The sequence below is a fragment of the Microtus ochrogaster genome, unplaced genomic scaffold (genome assembly GCF_000317375.1).
Source record: "Microtus ochrogaster isolate Prairie Vole_2 unplaced genomic scaffold, MicOch1.0 UNK59, whole genome shotgun sequence".
NCBI lineage: Eukaryota > Metazoa > Chordata > Mammalia > Rodentia > Cricetidae > Microtus > Microtus ochrogaster.
This window is the reverse complement of record NW_004949157.1, coordinates 2,224,411-2,245,539: the sequence shown is the minus strand read 5'-3', so window position 1 is coordinate 2,245,539 and position 21,129 is coordinate 2,224,411. Positions and strand designations below refer to the sequence as shown.

General features: G+C 38.1%; 1 protein-coding gene across 10 annotated transcripts in view; it reads right to left on the bottom strand.

The window, feature by feature from the left end:
* Positions 1–18,682, bottom strand: part of Fmr1 (fragile X mental retardation 1) — a 42,435-nt gene extending 23,753 nt beyond the window's left edge. For 9 of the 10 annotated variants that reach the window (XM_005369746.2, XM_013354673.2, XM_026777354.1 and 6 more), the window contains exons 1-5: positions 18,390–18,682; positions 9,454–9,506; positions 5,765–5,858; positions 3,174–3,245; positions 2,610–2,758 (exon numbers count right to left, since the gene is read on the bottom strand). In XM_005369746.2, the coding sequence (XP_005369803.1) occupies positions 2,610–2,758; positions 3,174–3,245; positions 5,765–5,858; positions 9,454–9,506; positions 18,390–18,440 (419 nt within the window). In that variant the 5' untranslated portion in view covers positions 18,441–18,682. Of the gene's footprint in view, positions 1–2,609; positions 2,759–3,173; positions 3,246–5,764; positions 5,859–6,315; positions 6,399–9,453; positions 9,507–18,389 lie in introns of those variants that run through there. The other variant, XM_026777356.1, reaches the window with a different exon arrangement.
* Positions 18,683–21,129: the final 2,447 nt, after the last annotated feature.

Below are 21,129 nucleotides of genomic sequence, written 5' to 3'. Positions count from 1 at the left end.
TTCAAATGGCCGAAAGACACTTAAGGTCATGTTCAACCTCCTTGGCGATCAGGGAAATGCAAATTAAAACAACTTTGAGATACCACCTTACACCTGTCAGAATTGCTAAAATTAAAAACACCAATGATAGCCTTTGCTGGAGAGGTTGTGGAGTAAGGGGCACACTCATCCATTGCTGGTGGGAGTGCAAACTTGTGCAACCACTTTGGAAATCAGTGTGGCGATTTCTCAGGAAATTTGGGATCAACCTACCCCAAGACCCAGCAATACCAATACCACTCTTGGGAATATACCCAAGTGATGCCCTATCATATGACAAAAGCATTTGCTCAACTATGTTCATAGCAGCATTATTTGTAATAGCCAGAATCTGGAAACAACCTAGATGCCCTTCAATCGAAGAATGGATGAAGAAAGTATGGAATATATACACATTAAGAGTACTACTCAGCGGTAAAAAACAATGACTTCGTGAATTTTGCATGCAAATGGATGGAAATAGAAAACACTATCCTGAGTGAGGTATCCCAGACCCAAAAAGATGAACATGGGATGTACTCACTCATAATTGGTTTGTAGCCATAAATAAGGGACAGTGAGTCTTTAATTTGTGATCCTAAAGAAGCTAAATAAGAAGGTGAACCCAAAGAAAATCATACAGTCATCCGCCTGGATATGAACCTTCATCTGGCGATGGATCGAGATAGAGACAGAGACCCAAATTGGAGCACCGGACTGAGCTCTTAAGATCCAAATGAGGAGCAGAAGGAGGGAGAACATGAGCAAGGAAGTCAGGATCATGAGGGGTGCACCCACCCACTGTGACAGTGGAACTGATCTATTGGGAGCTCACCAAGGCCAGCGGGACTGGGACTCAATAAGCATGGGATGAAACGGGACTTTCTGAACATGGCTGACAATGAAGGCTGATGAGAAGCCAAGGACAATGGCACTAGGTTTCAATCCTAATACGTGAAGTGGCTTTGTGGGAGCCTAGCCTGTTTGGATGCTCACCTTCCTGGACCTGGATAGAAGTGGGAGGACCTTGGACTTCCCGCAGGGCAGGGAATCTGGACTGCTCTTCATTCTCAAGAGGGAGGGAGAATGAAGGGGGGAAGGGGAAAAGGGGGAGAGGACGATGTGTGGGAGGAGGGGAAGGGAAATGGGAAACTGGGAGGAGGCAGAATTTTTTTTTCCTTTTTCAACAACTAAAAAAAAAATAAAAATAAACAAAAAACAAAAAAGAAAAAAGAAAAAAAATTTCCGTCTCCTCCCAGCCTGCCATTTCCCTCCCCCTCCCTCTCCAGTCCAAAGAGCAGTCAGGGTTCCCTGCCCTGTGGAAAGTCCAAGGTCCTCCCCCTTCCATCCAGATCTAGGAAGGTGAGCATCTAAACTGGCTAGGCTCCCACAAAGCCAGAACATGAAGTAGGATCAAAACCCAGTGCTATTTTTCTTGGATTCTCATCAGCCCTCATTGTCCACCATGTCCAGAGAGTCCAGTTTGATGCCATGCTTTTTCAGTCCCAGTCCAGCTGGCCTTGGTGTGCTCCCAATAGATCAGCCCCACTGTCTCAGTGAGTGGGTGCACCCCTCGTGGTCCTGACTTCCTTGCTCATGTTCTCCCTCCTTCTTCTCCTCATTGGGAACTTGGGATCTCATTCTGGTGCTCCAATGTGGGTCTCTGTCTCTACCTCCAGGACCCAACAATACCACTCTTGGGAATATACCCAAGTGATGCCCCATAATATTACAAAAGCATTTGTTCAAGTATGTTCATAGCAGCATTATTTGTAATAGCCAGAACCTGGAAACAACCTAGATGCCTTTCAATCGAAGAATGGATGAAGAAAGTGTGGAATATATACACATTAAGAGTACTACTCAGCGGTAAAAAACAATGACTTCTTGAATTTTGCATGCAAATGGATGGAAATAGAAAACACTATCCTGAGTGAGGTAACCCAGACCCAAAAAGATGAACATGGGATGTACTCACTCATAATTGGTAGATAGCCATAAATAAAGGACACTGAATCTTTAATTTGTGATCCTAAAGAAGCTAAATAAGAAGGTGAACCCAAAGAAAAACATATAGTTATCCTCCTGGATATGGGAAGTAGACAAGATTGCCGGGCAAAAAATTGGGATCTTGGGGGTGGGGTGGGATGGGGGTAAGGGGAGATGGGGAGAGAAAAGTGAGAAGGGGAGGATGGGGGGAACTTGGGGAAATGGAATGGTTGGGATAAAGGAAGGGTGGATATGGGAGCAAGGAAGTATGTATCTTAATTAAGGGAGCCATCTTAGGGTTGGCAAGAGACTTGAACCTAGAGGGGCTCCCAGGTTTCTAGGGTGATGTCTCCAGTTAGTTCCTTGGGCAGCTGAGGATAGGGAACCTGAAATGGCCCTAACCTATAGCCATACTGATAAATATCTTGCATATCACCATAAAACATTCTATTTTAAAATTAATACTCTGAATTTGTAAGCCAGATATACACACATATGTATTTACATATGCATATGTGTATTTACATGTACATTTGTAAAAATACATGCCCTTGCAGGTTTCCAAAATGTTTTCATATAGCATGTTTTGTATATCAACTTACATTTGTCGTAAATCTTCTGGCACCTCCAATTTGATCTTATGAAAAGTATCTTTTGTAGCAGGTTTGTTGGGATTAACAGATCGTAGACGCTCAATTGTGACAATTTCATTATATGTAGCATCACATGCTGCATATTCTATCACATAAAACTAACAGAAATAAAAATAAGTCATTCTTAGCTATATTTTTTAAAAGAATAGAAAAATGTACTTTTTCCTATTTTTTTTCTTGATAGAAAATCTTAATAGCCCAGGCTAACTTAGTATTACTACACAGCCAAGGATGACCTTGAACCCCTGATCCTCCTGATTTAGCTACCTGAGTGCTGGATTAAGGGCATGGATCACCACGCCCAGCTCCTACTGTCAGTTTGAAATATAAACTCTCAGGGGAGGGGGTACTTTTAATCAATGAAAACACATAGTATCTAGTAAATCTATAATAAAGACATTGTCATAAAATGACTTAAAAATTAAGTCGCAATTAAAAATAGATACCAAAATAAAAATGTGGTACCTGGGTTTAGAAAATGTAAATAGTATGAACAACTATGCATTTTCCTACCTCACCCTTTATCATCCTCACTTTAGCTAACCACCAACAGCAAGGTTCTTTTTCATTTGCTCTTGAATAAACCTACACAAAAATGACAAAACAGATATTTATGATTAATACAATTCAAAACCAGCATACATCACACATTGAAGAAAACTTCTTACAGCTTTGAAATCATATGCCACATGTCTTCAAACCAAACTGTTCCTATATACTGACCTAGACAAGAACATCTAGTTGTAAACAGCCTGAGAACTCAGTGATAAAAGCACTTTGCTTACTTTTTTTCTCTATGTCGGTAATATTTAGTACTTTCAATATGGAAACTGGAGAAAAGCTGGCATCCATAGCATGGTTTCTTTTATAGTACTTAATGAGCTACAAAATTGTGTCTGAAATCATTTAAATATCATTGTTTTATTCTAATAAGTAAAACTAATGCAAAGTTACAGATACCAGTTACAACTACGTTCAGAGATCACTCAGCCACCAGGGTCCTGTATTTTATCTTTCCTGAAGGCTACTTTGCTTTTCTGGCTCAATCTTCTTCATAAAAAAGAACAAATCTATGCTGGCAATCTTTATCTTTCTGGCTCTCATACAGAATTCTAATAATTATCTCTTAGAAAACCACTCCAAAGTTCAGTTGCAATGTGTACCATGGAATCTTTTGTGAAGACACTAGCAAATAAGTGTTAAAAAACCTTAAGTGTCGTGACCGGCTGTGCCATCTCATTAACTCCATAGGTAAGTTTTATGAGGCTTCTCTCTGTACCTTACCTGCAATGCAACTATGTCAAAAAAAAAAAAAACAAAATGGTTTTCTTTACCCCTCCAAAGTCTTGACATAGAAACAAAAAAAAAAAAAAAAACAAACATAAACTGGCATTTGCTTTTACACAGCCTTCAGCCCACAGGGAGGATGACAGAAGATATTTTTGAAAAAGAACATACACAATTGTTTATTTGGTGATGTAAGTATATGGGTACACATGTGGAGGTCAGAGGACAACCCCAGGGTGTCCATTCTTTTCTTCTACCATGTAAGAATCTAACTCAGATCACAGTCTTGGTATAGCAAGTACCCTTATCTGCTGAGACATATCAGCAACCTGAAGACCTTTAGGTTTGAATAACATCTCCATTTACAACAAAGATCTCATGAAAAGCCAAGCCTAGGAGACACTAAGTACATTTTTAGGCAAATAAATATGTTATTCTATTTTTTCATTTAAACTGTAGAGAGAACATAGGTTTGGACATTCAGAGACCTTCTCTGGCTAGACTCTGAAATAACACTACTGCCCTGGCATTATCTTCCATTTAGCTTTCTCTCCCTTCATTTGATTTTCACTTGTCAGGACATTAGCTATTCCAGCTAGAATGTAACCTCATAAAAAGCAGGAGACTGTCCTGTTTGGATGTGCCTCTCATATCCAGACCAGAAAAGAAGCATTTTAGGACCTAACCTCATTTTGCTTACCTCTAACAAGTATCTATTATTTCTTTTCTTCATACTACAAATATGCATGAAATTACAAAAAAAGGGGCATTCTACTAAGTCCTGCAGAGAAAAATGAGCTCAAAATGAGGCCTGTAAAGCAGGAGGTAAGAGACTATGAAAACAGTAAGATAAGAGTATAAGTGCAAAGTATAATACAAAACCAACTTTCAATTAGTAGAGAATTACAAATTCAATGATTTTGATCAAGTCTCAACAGCACCTTTTATTCTAAGAGCTCAATGGTAGAAGAGCAGGTAGTTCACAGTATGTTCTGTAAAAGAACATTTGGGCTATAAATGTGATCTAAAAAGATACAGGTTTGAAAAATATATACCAGATTCATGACTACTTGACTACTAAAGTAAATTTTAGGTTACTAGACTATTAAATAGAACTATTTCTTTTTGTTTATTTGTTTTTTGAGACAGGGTCTATCTCCATAGACTTGGCTGTTGTAGAACTCACTATATAGATCTAGTGGGCCTTGAACTCATAGAAGCCCACTGCCTCTGTCTTTTGAGTGCTGTTATTAAAGGCATGTGCCACCACATCTGGCTCTAGAATTACTTCTTAAATTTGTTTTTGGAGGTAAGGATCTCATGTACGTAGAGCTGACCTCTAACTTAATATACAGGCGACAACAAACTAAGAACTCCTAAACTGCCAGTCTGCACCTCCTAAGTGCTAGGCTTATAGACATACATCATCATCTTGCCTTGTTTAGAACTATTACTTTCCTTTGTAAACCTATTTTTACAAATTCGTTTTGTTTAAAAAGTGGGCTTAATAAGAAGTGAAAAAAAGTATTATCTAAACAAAGATTTAGAGATGGGGACAAGCGTTTAATAATGAACAAACGAACTTGAGACAGTGGCAAGATAATCCGTGAGTGTTGCTGAAATAGTCAAATATAAGTACCATATAACATTTCAAATCATTAACTAAAAGGGATACTCATAAGAATTATGCCCACTTCAACTCTATCTCTCAAGGTGGTTCAAATACCGTTAAAAGTAAGATATATTTTAAAAATCCAAGAAAATTAAATACACAGATGCCTTCAGTCCTTAGTTATGTCATGGCTGGGGGAACTCACCTCAACTTCATCACTTTCATTTATATCTTTATTATAACCTACAGGTGGTGGGAATCTCACATCATGGAATGGAATCTGTCTGTCTGTCTGCCAGCTGCAAATAAACAAAATATCATTATTTGATATGCTTCTGATGTTTAATGGAAACAGTGACCATGTTGCAATTAACTTTGGTTAAATGTGACTCTTTCTTGTTTTAAAGAAGCAAATGCCTTCTAATGGCCAGTTTTTGCTGAGTGGTGCATAATGGCATTGTACAGACATTTTAAGAAAGTCTACATGCAGCATAGCAGCCTGTGCTTCCACAAAGAATTTCTTTAAACACAATAGATAAAAACTATTATTCAAAATGTTTTTCATCTAAAAATTTCAACTCTAAGACTTTTAAAGCCTAAGTCCACAGTAGAAATTCTTTTGATGCTTAAATTAGTATTGGTAATTGTTAGTAATCTACTTGCAAAATAATTATGACCACATTCCATCAACCACAGACACTGTCCTCTACTTCCCAAGCAAAATTGCAGTCAGCACATTAGCAATTCTCAACTCACTTTTCCCCCTTTAAATTTTAGATCCCACGAGGTGGTCAATTCTTGCCACAGGTAGCTGGATGCTGATCGGTATGATGTATCAGCATGGACTGGGTTGGTGGGGGTTCTCCTAAACCACAGAAACCCAATGGAGACAGCCTACAGGAGTTCAATTAAATTGCCTACATTTCTTAAACTTAAAATAATACGGAATAGCTTTAAGATGCCATTTCTTTATTTTGCTTTTCCTTGCAAAGACAAAATACTAAGCAACAATTTTATAAAGATACTGAATGATTCAATCACTGGAGCAGTCAATTTTCTTGAAAGAAACTGAGATCTGTTCTGTGTAAAACATATATAACACATATATATTTTTAGATTTATTTAAAATTTTCTGTGCTTATATATACACCTGTGTATCTGTGCATGTAAATGGATAAAGGCCAGAAAAGAGTAACAGATCCTCTAGAACTAGAGTTTCAGGTGCTGGGAACTGAATTTCCTCTGTAAGAACAGCAAGCATCCTTAACTGCTGAGTAACCTTTTCAGCCTCATAAAATGCCTATATTTTGACAAAGGACATTTTAGTACAACACAATTAAGGAATACTAATTTATCTTTCTTTCTGTTTATAAAGAAGAACTATTATATAAAAGGAAAAATAATTTAGAATATGTGGAAATACGATGAGTGATGAAATTAAACTGGCTCCTCTCTGTGACTAATGAATACATGGGGCCGGGTGGTGATGGTGCACGCCTTTAAACCCAGCACTTGGGAGGCAGAGACAGCAGATCTCTGTGTGTTCAAGGCCAGCCTGGCCAGTCTGGACTACAGAGTAAGTTCCAGGACAGACTCCAAAGTTACAGAGAAACCCTGTCTCAGAAAAAAAAAAAGAATATATTGGAAAAAATGTAATTAAAATAAAACAGAACATTCTTTTTATACCTTTTGATAGTGACTTTTTAAAAAATATTTATTTATTTATTATGTATACAATATTCTGTCTGTGTGTATGCCTGCAGGCCAGAAGAGGGCACCAGACCCCATTACAGATGGTTGTGAGCTACCATGTGGTTGCTGGGAATTGAACTCAGGACCTTTGGAAGAGCAGGCAATGCTCTTAACCGCTGAGCCATCTCTCCAGCCCCTGATAGTGACTTTTAACATGTTACAAAATGATTGGTAAATTTCACTTGTAAAAGCATACAATGCAAAATATAAATTTTTTGGTTCCAAAGGAGTCACAATGACTTTAATTCTTTACAAAAAGAGATAGAGATTCAAATCTATTGTTCAATGTTAAATATGGAAGGTTAAAACCTAAGTGCCCTAAACAAGCTATTCTTCCTAAATGAAAGGACCCTATTCTTTGAAATACTATGTGTGTTTTACTTCATGCTTGATGAACCTTTCTTTTCCTTCACACTCTTTTTTAAATGTAGATGGAAAGCCAAAATAGAAACACACAAAAAAGAACAAAGAGTCCACTTAATAGTTTATAGTTCACAGGAGAAACTAAGAGCAGTAAACCCAAATGTCCATTTTGGAAAACAGTGTTTTACTAATGAAGAAAATAAGCAGATAAAAGTATAAACACAATAAGGCTGGAAGCATGTCTTAGCTGCTTGCAGAGGACCTGAGATAGTTTTCAGCACCCATGTTGGGCAACTTACAACTGCCTCTAACTCCAGTTTCAGAGGGGATATGATACTTCTAGCCTCAATCAACATCTGTATTCATGCTGAACACACACAGAGATATACATACATGCACACAGTAAAAGTAATAAAGAGTTTAATTACAAAAAGATTATCCTCCAAATTATCAATGGTTCCTTCAGTAGAGGTATGGTATTATAGTTGTCTATTGTGTAATGATGGATCCTTAAAAAAGTAAAAAGGCAATTATGGAACTTTTGTCTTTAGGCATTCAGAGAAAGGTATTCTATTATTTAAACTTGTAGTGTAGACTAACATCATTAGTTTAGAGCATGGAACTTGGTTGATTATTCTCAATCATCTATGTCCTTCTAAATGTATAGCAAGCATCAAAGGCTACTACTTTGCCCTGTTCCTAGCTAAAAGTACTGTGTTTATAGTCTAATTTCAGATTTTTCTAGACAGTGAATTGCAGATCTACTCTTAATATTTTAAAATCAAGGCATTTGTGTCTCTGTGCCACAGACTGCATTTTGGGAGATTTACTGAGATATAATTTATAAACCACACAATTCACCAATTTAAATGTACAATTCAATAGGGTTTAGTATATTTTCATATATATACAATTATTGTTAGTGAACTGTAGGAACATTTTTATCACTACAACAGAAAGTCTTCTATACTTTAGCCTCCCTCTCACCCCCTAATAAATTCTAAACAATCACTATACTACGTTATTATCTACAGATTTTTAAGATTATTGTAGCCTGATTTGGATGTACTTAATTGCCGTGGTTCCAAAAAAATTCTATGTCACTATCCACAGTTAGCAAAATCCTAGTATGAGCACCAAATTTATGACTTCAGTGTCTCAAGTGGCAACTACTACTTAAAAAAAAAGGCCTTTATTAGTACTCAAGTTTAGTTAATAGATTTTTCCCCAATAAAATATCTATACTATTGACTTTTACACACAGCCCATATACCTAGATCTTTAAGTATTGTTTTATGATCTAGAAACAGAAAGCAGTAAAGATTACCTGTTACTATTATTGATTCAAATTTATGAAAAAAATAAAAATAACCTAAAGTAGAAACATAATTTTTCCTGGTAAAACAAACTGTATAATTAAAAAATACTATAAAACTACAACCATTTTTTTCTTGCAAACATCCTATATTTTCAATTTTTAATAAAATTACAAATATTCCTCCTATTTAAACTCTCAGCTAACAGTAGAGAAGAATGTGCCTTTTTTCATAATCAAATAAATATAAAGGATCAAGATTATACATTAAGCAACTCTGAAGACATACATTAGCAGCAGGAGAGAGCCTTTTATTGATTTAATACTGAGCTCTTTCAGAACTTCTTGTTTGGTAATAGGAAAGACACTCAAACCAGACTTCATTTTTAAGAAAACGAGAAAAAAAAAGAATGGGTATAAAGCATTCTGTCTTCAACATTAAGATTATAGAGTGAGAAACTTACTTGTTTTCAAAAGCAACTGTTATTGAATCTTCATGAACATCTTTTACAAATGCCTGGAAGTAAAATACAACAAATTAACTTATAAGAAAACTTTTAAGGTAAATTTTAGAGATATTTAAGAATAAAATGAGTCCCAGTTTGTGGTGGTGCATGCCTTTAATCCCAGCACTTAGGAGACAGAGGCAGGTGGATCTCTGAGTTCTGAGTTTGAAGTCAGTCTTGTCTACAGAGCAAGTTTCAGGAGAGTCAGAGCTACACAGAGAAACCCTGTCTTGAAAATCAAAAACAAAAAAACCACACAAAACAAAATAAAATATGGAATAAAATGGATCTTTGATTGAAAAATCAGTTTCTGATGTTCACTTATTCACCATATTTATTTTGCCAGGTACTATATATTAGGGTTTAGTAATACACAGACAGTTACAACATTAAATAAGAAAAATTGCCTCAGACTTTAGAAACTCAAAGAGATAGTTACATTGGACAATACAATTCACTGTTGAATAAGGTGCACTTTAGGCTACATTTTTAAAAATTAAAAAGCTTACTCTAGAACCACATGCCTAGCAGTAAAGATAAGCTGTAACTTCTCCATGAGTGCTGTATTGTTCTTTTCCCTTTTGTACTTATTTTCTATTTGCTTTTTACGTTTCAAGTAAGAATGAAAGTATAACTAAGTTAAATTTAGTTTATGCACTATTATCTTGGAAATACTTAGAATGAACTCAATGAATGTCTATTAAGTGAACTGGTGCCTAATATGTTCCTCTCACAGCCTGAGTAAAAGATCTGTTTGTTGGCAGTGCTATATTACTTTGGTAAGGAAGATATACTGGAAAGGTGAGGCATCTACTGACTCTTAAAGTATAAGGAAGAATTAAAAAGGTCAGTGGAGGATGAAGAAGCAAGAATAAAAGTGTAGACAATGAAAAGCATCTTGAGACTGGAATAAGTCATCAATAAGAAAGCTGAGACAATGAAAGAAGTGTAGTACGAATAATAAAAACCCAGAGTCATATATTGGGGTTCAACCCAAAAACCAGAAAAGCAAAGCAGTCAAGCCATTAGAGATGGCTCACCTCTACCAAGGCTGGGTGATTGTAAAGTAAGCCTCTCTCTCCTCCCAGTTTATATTTCTTCTAGTGCTGCGATTAAAGGTGTGAGCCACCACCTGGATGATTTGTTTCTGCATTGATCTTGTATAGCCCAAAGTAGTCTTGAACTCACAGAGATCTTTCTGATTCTGTCTCCCAAATCCTGGGATTAAAGGTGTGTGTCACCACTGCCTGACCTCTAGTGGCTTTATCTTTGCCTCTGGTCTTTAGGCAAGATATGTTTATCAAAATACAAATAATATACCACTATAAGAAAGAACAGGATTTAACCCATGATGTATTTGTATGGGAGTAGGGTGGATAGCTACAAATCAAGCAATAAATGTTCCTTTGAGAAGACAGCAGCACCAAAGAACCCTGCCGACACTGAGTAACAGAGAAAGTTATTTCCCTAGGGTTCATTTCACCAATATGGCCTTGGCAGCACACCTTGGTGATTCACCTGCTTTTAAAGGTATAATAAAGATTATGGAAATTTCAAGCCAAATCGCAAAAGAAATACTAGAGGCCAAGCAAGCAATATGTGTACCAGGGATAAATCCCTATAAGGAACCCCTGAACGATAATGTGAAGCCAAAGATACAATGGAGACTCCAGACAGTTGGAAATTACAGGAATGTGGAATGAGGCCAAAAAGCTGCAGGAAGCAAGCAACACACACCCACACACACACCCACACACACCCATATAGTTACAGGTTTAAATGATAAGAAACCCAAATTTTCTTCCCACCTATCTGATCTTGCTTATTTCCCAGATTTATTTATTAAAATTTCTATAGCACATTTTAACAACTATAGTTCAATACCACTCAACATACTTTAGAATGTACACTATTTCATAAGCAAGCATGCTTCAAGTGTTCTAATATTTAACAACAAAGGTGACTGATTTTGAATTAAAAGTTGTGAGAATTGTTCACTCAATTTCTTGATGTTTTTGCACTACAGAATAAAACTTTGGAGAAGGGAAAGGATAGCCATTATATGCCATGTATCCTTTGTCCTCACACAATAGCTAATATCAAGTTAATATTATTATTTCTGGGGGAGATTACTAGACTCCCAACTAAAACCAAGACTTCCTTTGTCCTTCATTTACTAAGAAAATGTAATTGCTTCCTCACCCTTGTTGAAAGTTGTGTGATGTTTACATGCCTTGGCAACAGCACAACAACACTAGGTCTTTACAGTGCATTATATACTGAAAATGTTAAATTCTTTAGTCAGCAAACTGAACTTTGGTACTGCTGGGTGAAGGACTGTCCTTTGCAAAGCAGTCTTTGCCTAAAACTATGCAGTCTGTGATAACTAGATGTAATCTACATTAAAATTAATTACAACTAAATTCAGTAATCCATTCACCTGTCACATTTTGAGTGTTTAAAAGCTAGGGATAGCTCAGTGGCTATTGTAGCAAATCCTACTTATTTAAAACATTTACAAGTGTTAAAAGTTTTCAAATCAACCATAAAAGCACTCTTTAAAAGTCAGTCTTATGACTATATGGCTGTATTTTCTTTTCTCCCTACTTGGCTAAGTTATTATTCAGTTTAATCATATGCATTCAGTACATTTGCCTATTTCCTAAAAAATGAAGTATTCTCTCAAAGGAGAGCTGTAAATGGTATAACTGATAAAGAGAGAAAGGAAAAAATGGAAAAAAAATGTTTTCACAGTCCTTGAATTTAATTCTGGGTGAAGTGTCAGAAATTGTTTGAGTAATCATCACATTCCCACAGGGCCAGTGCCTCTGAGTTAATGAGACTTATCTATGTATAGATATTTGCATGATTGTTTCAAAATCAGTCATTTTTGGCCATTGTTTGCATATAGAAGGGATTAATACCTTCTGATTGCTGCATTACTAGGCAGAATAAAGGAATTTCAGCAATGGACTCTGGCCTGCACACACACTCACTCACACTAAGGACAATAAATATATCCTGCCAGTTCTAAGGTCTTTTAGCAAACCTTCCCTCCACAGGTTCCGCATATCCCTATGTGTTTTCATCATAATTCTTCCAACAATGCTTTTTATATCTGCCTCTCTCTTAATTAATTTACTAGGTTCCTCTAGAAAGCCAGAAACCAACTTGGAAAGCTCCATTTTGCTGAGATTCTATACTATCATGCTATGTTGGTGTTTGTAAAAACTACAGGATGATAGGATTTCTGCGATATATTCAAAGGCATATGGGATGAATGCCTGAAGTGTTTCACTGCATCTGACAGGTAGGGCTATTACTCAAATCAGAGAACTTAAGAGGTTGAATTTTATTGTGAATTAAATATAGGCTCAAAATCTTAGTTGGCTCTATCATATCAGGGAACCTCATTTTTAAAGGACCCAAACTAGCTTTTTAAATTTGTAATGAAATTATTCACATATGTAATTTTCATAAAAGATATTGAACCATAAATGCCTTTGTATTTCAGAATGTTAAATTCTCCCCCATACTTTAAAACAAAGGCTTTAATGGGGCTATCAAACCAGAAGTTCTTAAGGGCATGACTAAAGACTGAGGTTCTCCACAGGATGTCAGTCACTCAATAGTGCTAATGTTTTCCCTAAGGAGAGATGAGAATTAACCACTCATAATCATGACAGGATCTACAGACTGCTATTTGGAAAAATAAATGAAAGTCTTAAAGGTCAAATAGTGGCTTAAAAATAATACAGAAAAAGAAAGGGATCTTTCCACAAAGTTACTAAATATTAAAAGGCTACTTTGACTCTAGGAAAAAGAAAAAAGTGACAGAAGACTTTAGGGTTTGGAAAAAGTAATAAAATACACTAAGGTTGTTTACCAGAGTAAAGGGGAAAGTTTACAACATCATAGCCAGAACTATCTAGTTCAAATACTGCTTTATTAAATTTTTGCATGAAAGACAGAAAGCTCAGCCCTATTTGGGTAAACTTTATTCCCCCTGACTCCCTTACACATCGAAAGTTTCAAGATGTGTGAAAAAGTCATACTAGGGGTTAGAAAAATGGCTCCATGAAGAGCACTGGCTGCTCTTCCAGAGAATCCTGGTTCGATTCCCAGCACCTACCAAAACACCCATACATATAAAATAAAGTAAAAGATAACACAGTATCTTAAACAGGAAAGAACTGGTCACCAGAGGTCATTTTATAAGTTTCAATGTAGCCAACCCTCTTCCACTTAAATGTTACATTATCAGTAAAGAAATGTAACAGAATGTGTAATACAGAGAAAGCTTAACAGCATTTTAAAATAACCCTCCTAGGAAATAGTACAGGGGCATTTAAAATGTACAATTCAAACCCAAGGTTTCATAAATGCATTGAGTTTTTATTCTCCCCCCTTCACATGTAGGCACTAGCAATGTAAAGGAATGAACAATAAAACTTAGCAACAGTTCTTCCACAAATTCTAAGAAAAATTTAATTCACCCTGACTAAAGACAACATAAGAACAAAGAAAACAGTATCCACTGACTTGTTTTCCTGATATTTATATACTGTTTATATTAAGTTACACAGTTTTTCAGGTTTAGTGAGCTCCATGAGTAAATAAAAAAAAAAAAAGGAAATGTCACAGCAGGGTTAAAGATTTGTAACTTCATCTTTCCTTAATAAGAATTTATAGAAAAAAATTACAGGATATTTTTAAACTAGAAGGGTTAATAAAAAAGAAAACTGATACATAAACTGGAGATTTATGACATCTTTGTGTTCACAGTTAAAATTCACTGTAGAAAAACTAGTTATGGGATGCTTAAGCAACGTCGTAATAACAAATATGAGCAAAGATAATAAAAATGAAAAGTGGGCAGGAAATAGAATCAATTTTTTTCAAGCTAAATCTCATCGTTTCATGTCAAAAGTCTGATTTCAAATCCCAGATCCTAAACTTTCAGCACCCTGACAGCATTAGTAATTATTTCATCTCCCTATACATCTACATCCTTATGAAAATGAAAACAGTGGGACAAGTAATCGAGGCAAAGCAGTGCTTAGCACTCCATACCTGGTAACTATGACCATAACCATGATAGCAATCATCTCCCAGAATGGGCCAGACTCTGAACTCCCAAATTGGATTCACTGTTGGATTTTGCACATAATTAACATTTTGAGATTTTCAGAATGGGAGTAGGAGTTGGAAAATGCACATTTCCAAGATGTTGCATTGCATCCACAAAGACATTAAATCTTACAAAGAGTATGTAGATTTGGGAAGATAAAATGTGGCAATTTACAGCATTCATTTTTTTCAACATTCAAAGTAACATCAATACTCAAAGTTTTCTGGCTGTCAGAGAAAACTATGAATGCGAGAATATTTGCACTTTATGCAGGTTTATAAATTTCTAAAGCTTGTGAAAGTTAACTTGTGATAATACACTGATTTCTATCAATGTAGCTAAAATCACATGCTGGGCCCTAATGACTTTAAAAAAACCTAAAAAAAAAAAAGACATGGTTTCACTATGTATTCCTGCCTGGCATGGAACTTAGAGATCCACCAGCCTCTGCATACTAAGTGCTGGGATTACAGATGTGTGCCACCATGCCTGGCATTAAAAGGGTCTTGACTGTACTGCACATAGTAAAGTACTACCTACGGTAACAATACTTTGTTAATGGTAGTCTTTTCTCAGATGCTAAGCTTAAAACTAAGATATTTAAGTATAATATGACAATATTTATATAATTACAGATAATAAATTAGATATTAGCCATTATAATTTGAAATTAAAAACTTTTGTATTGGGCTGGAGAGATAAAGCTCAGCAAGGTTAAGAGCACTGGTTGCTCTTGCAGAGGACCCAGGCTCATTTCCCAGGATCACATGGTTGCTCAGAACTGTCTATACTCTTGTTCTAGGGGATCTGATACCTTCACACCAACGACCATAAAATAAAGCTAAATTATTTTTAAAAAGTTTTGTATCTTATGTCCCAACATGATTTGTTAATTTTCATACTAGAATATAAACCTTAGAAATATTTGTATAGAGAGTAGTTTCCCATCTGAATGGTACCCATTCTACATCTAAAGTGAAGTTAATTTATCATTCTCAACACAACAAAACTGTAATAAACAAAAACTACATAGGGGTAGAGGCTCCTAGAATAAAGATATATTGCAACATTGCTGATTTAAAGATTGTAAAGATCATGAGAGATAGAAATCAAAGTGTCTTCATATTTTAAATAACATGCCTGAAGGGCTCAAAAACTGGTAAATGTGACCAACTTTTACTAGGTTAAAGAAATACCACAGCTTAAAAGTAGAAGTTCTAATGATTACTAAATCTAACTTCCAACTTTAAAAATAAACACCAAAGGGGGGTGGGAGCTGGTCCTGAGAGAGCTCACCAGGTAAAGGCTTGCAGACCTGAGTTCCATCCCCAGTAGCCATATGATGGAGAGAGACAGCCAACCTCTGTAAGTTGTCCTCTGAACTACACAAGTGTGACATGGGATGGACACAGGCACCTACCACCTCACACAGTCCCAAATAAATCTAATAAAAGTTTAAACACTGAAAAAAAAAAACAAAAAACAAAAAGAGCTCGTTGGCACTTAGCATGTGAGAAGCATATTTTGTGGATTTAGAATCTTTTAGAGAAAGAATCAAATCCTTTCTAGCATGTTCTACAAAGTTATTTGGCAAACTTAATGTGCAACTATCTTCCAGAATACCGTAGTACTGGTAAGCAAATCAAAACTGAATTCAATTATACTGAATCTGACTTGTTTGGCTTTAAATTTTTATTTCTCTCAATTTAATGAACGAACTCTTCAGTTTTTCTTTAATGGTTGTTATTTCTCTGTCATCTATTTCACTAGAAAGCAGCTTAGCATGCTTCCACTTTACTTTTTCTGCTCACAGCCAATATTTTAAGTGATGTAAAATTTAAACCTATTTCGTACAGACAATAATATCCTTCCCTTAATACAGACCAGTTGAAATGATTTTTTAAAAATAAAACTTAAACACAATAGCAATTCCTCAACATACATTTTTTTCAAAGTATTACATTTCGCCTCAAGGAATAAAAGGATAATCCATAATCCATTCCTTTTTGTTCACCTCCAAATTAAGATGTCACTGAAAAACAAAGCCAAGAAAACAGCAAGGGAATAGCAAAAACAGAGTACTTAAAAATATTAGTCAGTTTGCAAACAAAATTACTGGAGCCAATAAATCCTTCAAGAGTAAGATGGGCTACTTGTCTTCGATGGCAAGCCAACTTCATTAAAAGCCACTAACAGTGGACTCAAATCTAAGCTGGTATTAGAGATGAACAAAAATACTACTTAACTATTATCCCTTGCTCATCTGTGTCTCCGTGCCCCAACTCTAGCAAGAAAAACTGTCACTCTAAAATCTAGAAATGGAATGCAAACTAACCAAAACTAACTGGAAAAATTTATTACAGCAAATCGAAAATAAATACACCGGTAAAATTAATAACATAAATGCTGTGTTATTTATGTCTCCTTCTACAAATACAACAAAAGGATTTTTTTGCTATAAATTAGTATTTTACAAGTCTTCCTCATTCATGAAAGTTATCTTTCTCTAAATGTCTTCATAAACTTGGTAAAAGCATAATTTATTAAATTTACCTGAGTCTACTCAAGTATGTCATTTGAAATGTCCAAGTTATTCCACAATAAATTTAAAAATGCTGGATAATGGTAATAGCTATTTTCCATGCTCCCTTCCATGTGCGCCTCCCGTTGCTAAAATATCTAGCGAGGTGGGGCCTTACAGAGGTTATAAACATTCAAGAAAGGAGAATTTATAATATTGCTAGGTCTACATTATGCAGTATCAACAATCACACCACAGCTACATAGAAATATTTTAAGGTTCCTTCTAAAACATACGATGTTACCTGATATTCAATGGTATAAAAACTCTCAGTAATTCAATTCCATGAACGCCTGATTCAAACCTCAATAATATGGTCCAGTGCAACATGGCAAAAGTCAAAGCGAATACACGCCTTTTGCTTTGAGCACAGAACAAATATTCCAAACAGTCTTGGTAAAATTCACTAGCAATCGTATAGTCCAAGTTAATTTCCTTAAGTTCTGTAGCACACATTCGGGTCCTTGAGAACTTAAACACAGAGAAAAATTTTAAGTAAGCAGACTTGTTAATATTTCCAAAAGCGGACCCATGGGCAGCCCTGAATTTCTCCCAGTAAGAAAGAGGCTAGGAGGCCGGCGTCGTTAATGGCTCTCTCAGATGTCACGGTCTTCCAGAAACTTTTAGGTCTAATAACCTCCCTCGGAATTCACAAAGCGAGGCCAGTAAAAATCAGTTGCCATTGTGACTCCCAGTTGACTACCCCTTCTTCCTCGCTCCACACACCTCGCCCTGAACAGGGGAGCTCTCCAAAGTCTGGAGCGCGGAGCGAAGAGCAGGAGCCAGACTTCAGCAGCTGTCCAGGCGAGGCGCCCGGCTCCCGCCCGGCTCCCCGAGTGTCAGGCCCGGAGCCCTCTGCGAGGATCATTTGGGAAAGCAGGACTAAGCCGCTGCCACCCCACGCGGTACCGGCCGCAGGGCCGGATCGCCTGTTCCCGCTTCGCTGACCGAGCTCGGTCACCGAAAGGCCCTCAGCTCCCCGCGCTCCTTCGCCTTCCACTTGGCGCCGGGGCCTGGGGCGGCGGGAGTCGGAGAGCGGAGGATGGCTACAGGCCCCGAGTCCGCTGCTTCCCTCCACCCCCAGTCCACCGCACCCGCCGCGCCCGCGGGGCCTGCCGCCGCCGCCCGGGACACAAGGGAGGAAAGGAGGCCGAGGACCGGGCCTGTCCGGTAGCCGGTTACCTTGTAGAAAGCGCCATTAGAGCCCCGCACTTCCACCACCAGCTCCTCCATCTTCTCGTCCGTCCTCGCGCCGGGAGCCCGCCTCCGAGAGGTGGGTTGCAGGCGCTCGAGGCCCAGCCGCCGCCGCCGCGTTCCCGCACGCCCCCCGGCAGCGGCGCCGCCGTCACTGCCACCGCCCGCGCTCGCCGTCCGTTGGCTTCTCTGCCCGCCCTCTCAGGCGCGGCCCCTCACCGGAAGTGAAACCGAAACGCTGCCTAGCGCCTGACTGAGGCCGAGGCTCTGCCCGCGCCTCGTGTAAACAGTCAAGCGATGTCACGTGGCCCGAGACGCCCCGCCCCCAGTGGGCTCGGCCCCCAAGGCTCCGCCCTCACCCCCGGGGGGGGGGGCGAGCACGCGCATGCGCCCTCCTGGGAACCTGCCCTGGGTAACAGGGCGGACCTTGTGGTGGCGGGCTCCCTTGCTGAAAGGCGGGAAAGCGCAAAGGGTGGTGACAGGTCGCGCTGTCTCTGGTCACCTGGTTGGGACTAGAGACCCTTTCTGTAGTTGATGAAGCGAGGCCGTGGGATAAAGCCTCCAGGTGTCGAAAACGGGGCCCGGGAGGACCGGACGGGCTTTGGGTAGATTTTTCTACACTGTAGCATTGACCTGATTGAGATGGAGGTCGGAACAGGAGGGGCGGTGAAGAAAAGTGATAAACTCAATCTCAGCACACTTTGATCTAGAACAATGGGAACCACATTGACACTGACTTCTGAGACCCACACAACTGGAAGGCAAAGTTAACTGCTATACATCTTGTAGTTTTTGAGGGGCAGTGAGGTGTATCAGGAGTTCAGGAAGTGTTCAGCAATTCAGACACTGCTGGCCCACACACTTTATTTTCATTCTTGGCATTTGAAATAAAGGAGAGAGAGAAAAAAATGTGTTAAACACTTGCTAATTTCCTTAGTTTGCTTCTATCTCTTCTATGTGTGCTCAGTACCAGAGGGTGAGCATCAGTAAGGCAATTATGTCACCTGTCTAAGTATGTCTCTGTGCCCTTTCCAGGTAGAACCAAGTCTAAGCTTTTTCTTCTGGCCTCTGTACTGGGCTTGTATCCAGCCTGACCCATGTTCCCTTAATCTAGAAGGCTTGCATCCAACTGTGAAGTTCATTGAACGTCTATCATGTGCCAAGCACTGTGTTAAGTGCTACTTGAGTCACGATGAGGCAAAAAAAAGGTCATCGTTGAAATTGGAATTTACAGGACTAGATGACAAAAATTTAATTTTGCTCATCTAAATGTGGGTCTGGAAAAATGGCTCCAGTGATTAAAGCATTTGTCCTGCAAGCACAAAATTCTTAATTTTTGAAACCTTAGAATCCATATAAATCTGGCCTTAGCAGTGCCTGTATACACCCAAACTGTATATAATCTAAGCACTCACTCAGAGTTGAGTCCCCAGAAATCCACAGCTACGACCAAAAAAAGAGAAACCCTATCACTAGGTAGAAGGCAAGGACTGACACTGGAGGTTACTCTCTGACCTCTGCACTTGTGCTGTGGTATATGTGTATGGCTATACTCAAACACAAGAACGCACACACACACACACACACACACACACACACACACACATGCTCACAATCACACACACTAAGTAAAAATTTAAATGTGGAATTGCAGCTACAATGGGCTCTACAACGTGTGGATGTACCTTTTTGTAGTTGGATATGAACCTGTCTGTGGTGTGGGAGAGGTAACCACAGAAGCAGGATGGTTTCAGCTGGAATGTGACAGGGAAGACTTATTTGTAAGACTAAGAGAAGAAGGGTGATGTACTAGCCTTAGAATGAAAGGCACGTTGGGCTTCCAGTTCCCAGCCTGCCTTAGCCAGAACAATGTTAATGCTGTTGGAACTCCAGCTTTAAGGCAGTGGATCAAGGGCCATATTCCTTGAGGCCACAGTATACAGAAATGATCCATTGAACTGGAGTCTTTGGAGTAGCCACAGTCTATTAAGAATCCAGTAGGGCTGGAAACAAATCTCACCATAGGCTAGGTGGGAGCATAACATTAACTTTAACTCCAGTGTAGTGAAATCTTCCATGTGTAACATCTGCAATTTGCCAAGGGCTTTCAAACATGTCATACTTCACAAATGTCACTGTCCCATGACACAGTTTCATGACTTCATGCCATTTTACATACTTCTCTTTGCCCTTAAAGTTTCCACATAGAGCCTGAGTGTTTAGTTATTTCATTTCAAATGCAAATATCTGAGTGAACTTTTCATTCAATTCTCAGCATACTCTTATTAGTTTTTACATGGTCCCTCTTTTCTTCATATTATTGTGTGTTATTTGTATTCATTCTTCTTGTTCGCCTCTCTCATTCCTCTAGAAATCAATTGTAATGTTTGATATATCGTTAATAGTTTAAGATAGTGTTTTTAAGGACAGATTGTCTTGTAGGGCAGGCTCGCCAGAACGCAGTATGTAGTAGGGGCTGTTATTGGATTCCCTATCCTTCTTTCTCCACTTCTAGAGTGCTGGGATAAAAGGCATGCATCACCAAGCCTGCCACATAATAGATACCATTCGTGTATAACTTGTACATTTACAGAGATGCTACTAGACTGTAAACCTGTTCCCCACCGTTAGCATTAAAATTTTATTTAAAAATTTTCTTTTGAGACAGGGTCTCACTAATTAACCTTGGCTGGCCTCAAATTCACAATAATCTGTTTGACCTTGCCAC